At 44.7% G+C, this 6,000-nt stretch overlaps 1 protein-coding gene across 1 annotated transcript in view; it reads left to right on the plus strand.

The window, feature by feature from the left end:
• ALG9 (ALG9 alpha-1,2-mannosyltransferase) overlaps positions 1-5,174 on the plus strand; it is a 28,712-nt gene extending 23,538 nt beyond the window's left edge. The window contains exons 12-13 of the mRNA XM_042893565.1: positions 247-377; positions 4,940-5,174. Of these exons, the coding sequence (XP_042749499.1) occupies positions 247-377; positions 4,940-5,084 (276 nt within the window). The 3' untranslated portion in view covers positions 5,085-5,174. The remainder of the gene's footprint in view (positions 1-246; positions 378-4,939) is intronic.
• Positions 5,175-6,000: the final 826 nt, after the last annotated feature.

Here is a 6,000-nt window from a genome sequence, read left to right on the forward strand (position 1 = left end):
ACTTCCTCATACAGACAGCCCAGGCTTCTCCTCCTGTGGTAGCAGTAGTGAGAGCTTTTATTCCTCAATAAAAGTTTTACTTGAATACACTAAGAATCTTTTACCATAAAGTATTTCTTATGTTGCTAGAAATTTTAAGCCCATTCTCATAGGTGTGTAACAGCTTCTATGAATAAAAATTCCTGTATGAATGCATGCAATTAGGAGCCTAAAGGAAATAAACAGCAAGAGTCTTTCTTTTTACAGATTGACATTTCCAAATGCCACTATCTAGTGGACTTGGATACAGCAGCTGAAGCCCCAAGGGAGCCAAGATACTCCTCCAACAAAGAGGAGTGGGTAACCATTGCCTACAAGCCATTCCTAGATGCTTCCAGGTATGTTTTATTGTTTGAAATTAGTGAGAGACTGACAGATCTGTGAACTGATTTTGTGCAATAGTCTGCTTACAGCAGCTGTATGCAGGAAAGAAAGATAAACTGGCAAATGCCAGCTTAAAATCCAGTTTCATGTAAGGGCAGCTTGCTCGCCACATTATAACCTTTGTCAAACCTGTATGTGCAGTGTTAATTACTTAGGTTGCTTTAGAGGATGAAGCAAGCCAGGAAGAGTAGGGGAACGAGGATTATTTTTAAAAGGAGTCCATCCTTTGTGCTTCTTGCTGATGTAATGTTTCTTCTTTTCCTTTCTAAAGAAGTAAGGTGTACATCATCTTTTCCCAGCAGACTTCTGAATCTGCAGTCTTGTTTCAGCCGAATTCGATAGATAGATGTAAGTCAGTCTCAGAGTGAACTCCTGTATGTTTTATGAAGCTGGCAGATGAAGAGAGGAGGCGGCCACAGTGAGTGCAAGTGACCAAGGTGACACCTTTATTAGACATTGGAGAGCTGCTGTAGCAGACCTCTGTCAGAATCAGCTCTTTGTTAGTCCTGCAGGGGTTGAAATTGCTATCCTCCAGGCAAACTGTGGAATCCAGTTTGTGAGACTGGGAGTATTTCTAATACATTCCTACAAAGACAGAAGCTCTTAGCTCTTTGGAGATGGGTATTTAGCCATTTAAAGCTTTGGCTATGTAGCTGTCATATCGGGGCAGACAGCACAAGATTCAGTGCCCTCTGGTATTCTATATGAGACATTATTACTTCCTCTTAATAGATCCCTTCAGGGAGTAGGGCTGGTGAAAGCAGTTAGGCAGTGAGAAATAGTGATGATATGCTTTTTCGTGGGGTTACTCTCATGTTCCTGGCTTGCTGACACGAATGAGTTTCCTTGCCATGGCTTTTTGTTTGCCTAAAGACCTGCTGCTGTGTTAGAGCAGGACTTCAGGAGAGGAGAATAAGGTGGCCAATGACTCTCACTAATGAGGCAAAAGAAGCATTTGCATGAGTATTGCAGAGGACTCCTTTTGCTGCTCTTCACCCCCAAATGTCTGAAGCTCTGTGCATTTCTGCTTTAAAGATACATACAGGTGCTTTTGCAGTGCTGCCTAGGATCAGTTACTACACTGGAGAGAAGTGCATAGCTTGGTAGTGAAGCAAGTCTTTGTCATTCTTCCCTGCTGTAATGCTATTTCCATGAGTTGTTCTATGAAATTTTTCTTCCTTTCTTTCTTTTTTTTTTTTTTTTAAATTCTTCTTCTTATCAGGGAAAATGTATAAAATGAAATAATTGCCCTTTTTAGAGCCAAACACCAGCACACTGCCAAGCATAAATGTCTGTCTGGCTGCTCAGGATTGTGGCTGAATCCAGAAGAAGCTGAGTGCTTCTTGATAGTAACTTATTTTTAAGCAAAGCAGCAGAAACTTGTACGATCATTTTGATTTGAGTAACAGGTTGGGTTCTTGTAGCAAAAGTAGAATCTCATCGCGGGGCAGCAGCTTGTTGCAAGGAGTCTCAGATGCTCAGACTGGAGAGCATCCTGACTGAGGAAGCAATGAGATGAAAGGGCTGGAATGAGACATTAGGTGCTGGAAATTTATGAGCTGGAAAGATCCCAGAGCCAATGGGTCTGTGGGGAGAGATCTTCCCCAAGTGTGACGTGAAGGTTTGAGGGAAGGGTCAGTGGAAGTGCATCAGGAGCTTCATGCAATGAACCAGGCTGTGTGTCTCTGAACGTGTCCCTCCCCCTGCCAGCTCAGTGGAATGATGCAGTTCTTAAAGCTGGCACCTGCTTCCTTGCAGTGAGTGGGAAATGCCCCTTGCTACTTAGCAAGTAAGTGTAAAAGCACTGTGAAAATGCAGCTTTTTTTGATGAATGGGAGGAGGGAATAGAAGAGTGTTACTTCAAACTGAGCTGTGAGGGAAGCAGGCAGTGGAGATTTCAGGTCTGCAGCTCAGTGTCTGCAGAGCAAGGAACGTTTAGAAATAAAACAAAAATCCCTGCAGATCTTGTTCTCTGAAAATAAACATGCTCCTGCTGAACTGGAGGCTTCTGGAACTCACTGTCTCACATTGATGTCAGCAAGTGTAAATCTCAGCTGGCTCTGATAAGTGATGCTGTTAATTGAATTAGAGAGCACTCCAAGCTGCAATTATGCTCCTCAGGAAGCTGCTTTGTCCAGGTCCATTTAATTCTATATTGGCTGAGCACTCCAATCCTGGCACAGGAGAGGGGGAATAGCTGACAGCTCCCTGCAGAGGAGCCCATTTTCCAGCTCTTTAGGCTGAGCTGCCTGCTCACTCCAAACACTTGTGCTTTCACACATAGATGCTCCATCGCAAAAAAAAAAAAAGTATTCTTAGTGTAAGATTAATGATTCAGTCACCTTATGCTAGAATATCATTACCCTGGTTTGATAGGTGACCTTCTCATTCTCCTCGGTGATGCTTTCCTTATTTCATGAAATGGTTTCCATGCTTTTATTTTACAAGTAGCTAGATCACTCATCTGGGGCATAGAGATTCTCAGAGAGCTTTGGTCATGAGCTTCTGTTGCACACCTGTGTCCTGAAGGTGTGAGGTCTGACTCATGTGGCATAGATTGAGCTTCTTACTGCCTGTTCTTTCTGGCATTCCCTTCTCTTCTTCCTTGTGAAGCTTCATTCTAAATTGTCTGGAGTGAGAAGTTCAGGTTGCAAGATGCAGTTAGGAAGAACCCCCCCACCCTCATATGTTTCCAGCTGCTTCCACTCCATGTCAATCTCTGCATTTGGGAGTAGTGACATGAACATCTTCACTTTATCCTTGCTTCCACTGGTGTTAGTAGAACAGGGCTGTTGAGGCCAACAGGTAATTTGCGGAAGTCTGCTCAGCACTAAGTAGCACTGTGCTCCCAGTTCTGCTGGGCCTACTGTCTGCAGTGCACCTCTGTCCCAACTGGAAACTACTCTGGGTGATGCAGCTATTGTTTCTCTAGAAACAAATAACCTGACCCTGCCATCTTTGAAGCTCTCCAAGACCTGAGCAGACTTTGCCTGTTGCCTGGCTCTGACCTGGAGACAGCCTTTCTGTAGCAGTGTTCCATGTCGCTTGGAGTGACTGTGGACTTCATCTTGCCACCAACACATTGCTTATGAGCAGTGTGCTGATTGAGGCTACACACTCATGACCTCCTGGGGCCAAATTTAGAAGCAAATGCAAATAGAACATTATATATGTTAACTGCCATCTTTGTATATATGTCATCTGTCATCTTCACCCCTTCCGTGCGCTATCTGTCTGATGAAGCGAGGTGGCAGGAGGTAAAGATTTGTCTGACTTCAGAATTGTCTCATGCTTTTTGTGCTGCAGAAGCATCATCAACTGTGAACTAGAAGCAAGGCCTCCAGGACTCTGCTCCTTTGTTACCAGCCACAGAGAGCACTACCTTGCCTTTGTCCATCCTGGAGTCTTTGTTTTATTGAGAAAGTTGTTGCTTAGCAGGCACAAAGACTGAGCTTATCGCTGTGGTGTGGTATCATTTGCCATGACATTTTCAGGGATTCATATTTTTATATGTCAGTTTCAGGCCCCTCACTACAAGAAAGACAGCGGGGCCTTGGAGTGTGTCCAGAGAAGGGCAACGAAACTGCTGGGGGATCTGGAGCACAGCCCTTATGAGGAGCTCCTGAGGGAGCTGGGATTGTTCAGTCTGGAGAAAAGGAGGTTCAGAGGTGACCTCATTGCACTCTTAACTACCTGAAGGGAGGCTGTGGTGAGGAGGGGTTTGGCTTCTTCTTGCAGGTAACAAACAGGGCCCAAGGAGATGGCCACAGGTTGTACCAGAGGAGGTTTAGGTTAGACATAGGGAAAAACTTCTTCTCTCAGACAGCAGTCAGGCACTGGAATGGCTGCCCAGGGAGGTGGTGGAGTCGCCGTCCCTGGCAGTGTTCAAGAGGTGCCTATGAGATACGGCTTAGTGCTTGTGGTAGCAGTGGTGATGGGAGGATGGTTGGACTAAATCTTGTAGGTCCTTTCCAAGCTTGTGATTCTATGATTCTGTGAAAAGAGCAAAACTCCAAAATTTCTGTGTTCATCAAAGTTTGTCTGCCTTCAGGCACTTGTGGAAGAATAGATGATCAGAAAGATTGGATAGAGAAGAGGCAATGCCAGGAGTTAAACACAGCCTTGCTATCTTTCACCTTCAGGATGTGCCCTGATGAGTGGGAGGCAGCTGTATGATTCTGAAGGCCCACAGGGCTATACTGTCTGCTCTTTGGACCCTGATAACCTGGAACTAAGCTGCTTTTGATAAATACCCTTCTTTTGATAAATACCTCACTCTAACATCCTATTGGAATGGTTAGCAGGCAAGCTGACTCCCTCAAGTTGGTGATGCTGGCACAAACCAGTTTTGGTCCCATGGACAAGAAGAAAAAGGGACTGGGCTTGGTATGCTTGTTCCATTGGCATTCCTTACATCACTGACTCACCAGCACAGATATTTTGCAAACCTTCTTTTGTGTTGCTTTGAACTAATGAATACGTTAAGAATGATCTATCTTTCCCTTTCTGGTTTCAGGTCTTCAAAGCTGCTGCGTGCATTCTACGTCCCTGTCCTCTCAGAAAGGTACACACAGTATGCAAACTACACTATTCTGAAATCCCGCAGATTGAAACAAACCAAGAGAAAAACAGCAACACACCTGGGTAACAAAACCAACTGACACTCTGGGACAGCTGCCTAAGCCTTCTTCAGTTTCCTTTCTGAAAGATTGTGCTTGTAAGATCCACTAATAAAGATTTCCATGAAGTGATTTTACTCTGCAAGCTTCCTGCTGTAAGGATACATCATCTGCTTTCAGTTCTCAGAGCCAGGTGTCTGCTATGCCTGCACAGAACCTATTGGTTTAGAACCAGCTGGAACATCCAGCACCACCTACAAACATACTATCTCTGCTGCTCCCTACCCGTTATACCAGAAAAGAGAAAAATGGAAAATAAAAAGAAATTACAATATCAGGTTCTGTTCCAGGTTGTAGTCTGGCATGTGGAAAATCCAGCTTTACTCCCCATCTCTCTGATGCTGCGCAGAGAAAGCAGAGAAAGCAGAGGTTGAACTGTAAGAGAAACTTGGAAGTGTAGGGAGAGGCATTCTGAATCCTCTGCCTTTCTTTGGAAAGTCTTTCAATGGCATTGTGCTCTGATAGAGACAGCTTATATACATATGGTAAGAGCAAAGGCACTTTGGTTGATGGCAGCCTGGAGAATGCAGTGTGCTACTCCCACTGTATGGGGAAATAGACTGAAGCTGGGACTGTGAATTTAAACTTGGAAAGGTTTAGGGGGATCATTTGTGATGTTGGTGTCCTGGCCTTGCTCAGAGAATGGACTTTACCCCCATGTGAGTATCCTAAGAGTCAAATGTGGAGCTCAAGGATTTCTGCTGTGCAGTTGGTGTGCTGCGTGAGTTGGTTTGGGGCTGTGCTCACAGCATTCCCTCCCAGCCTTCAGCCTGCACTTCCCCTCGTGCAAACACACGTCAAACAGGGCCCTGCAGTGGTGAACCAAAATCAGATCTGTGGCCCTGTTTGTTTCCTCTCCCCTTGCTAATCTCTGACCTTAAATAAAGAAACAAATGTA

This window comes from Lagopus leucura, unplaced genomic scaffold, assembly GCF_019238085.1.
Source record: "Lagopus leucura isolate 7727_CA_CO unplaced genomic scaffold, USGS_WTPT01 142-27_obj-0_obj, whole genome shotgun sequence".
Lineage (NCBI taxonomy): Eukaryota > Metazoa > Chordata > Aves > Galliformes > Phasianidae > Lagopus > Lagopus leucura.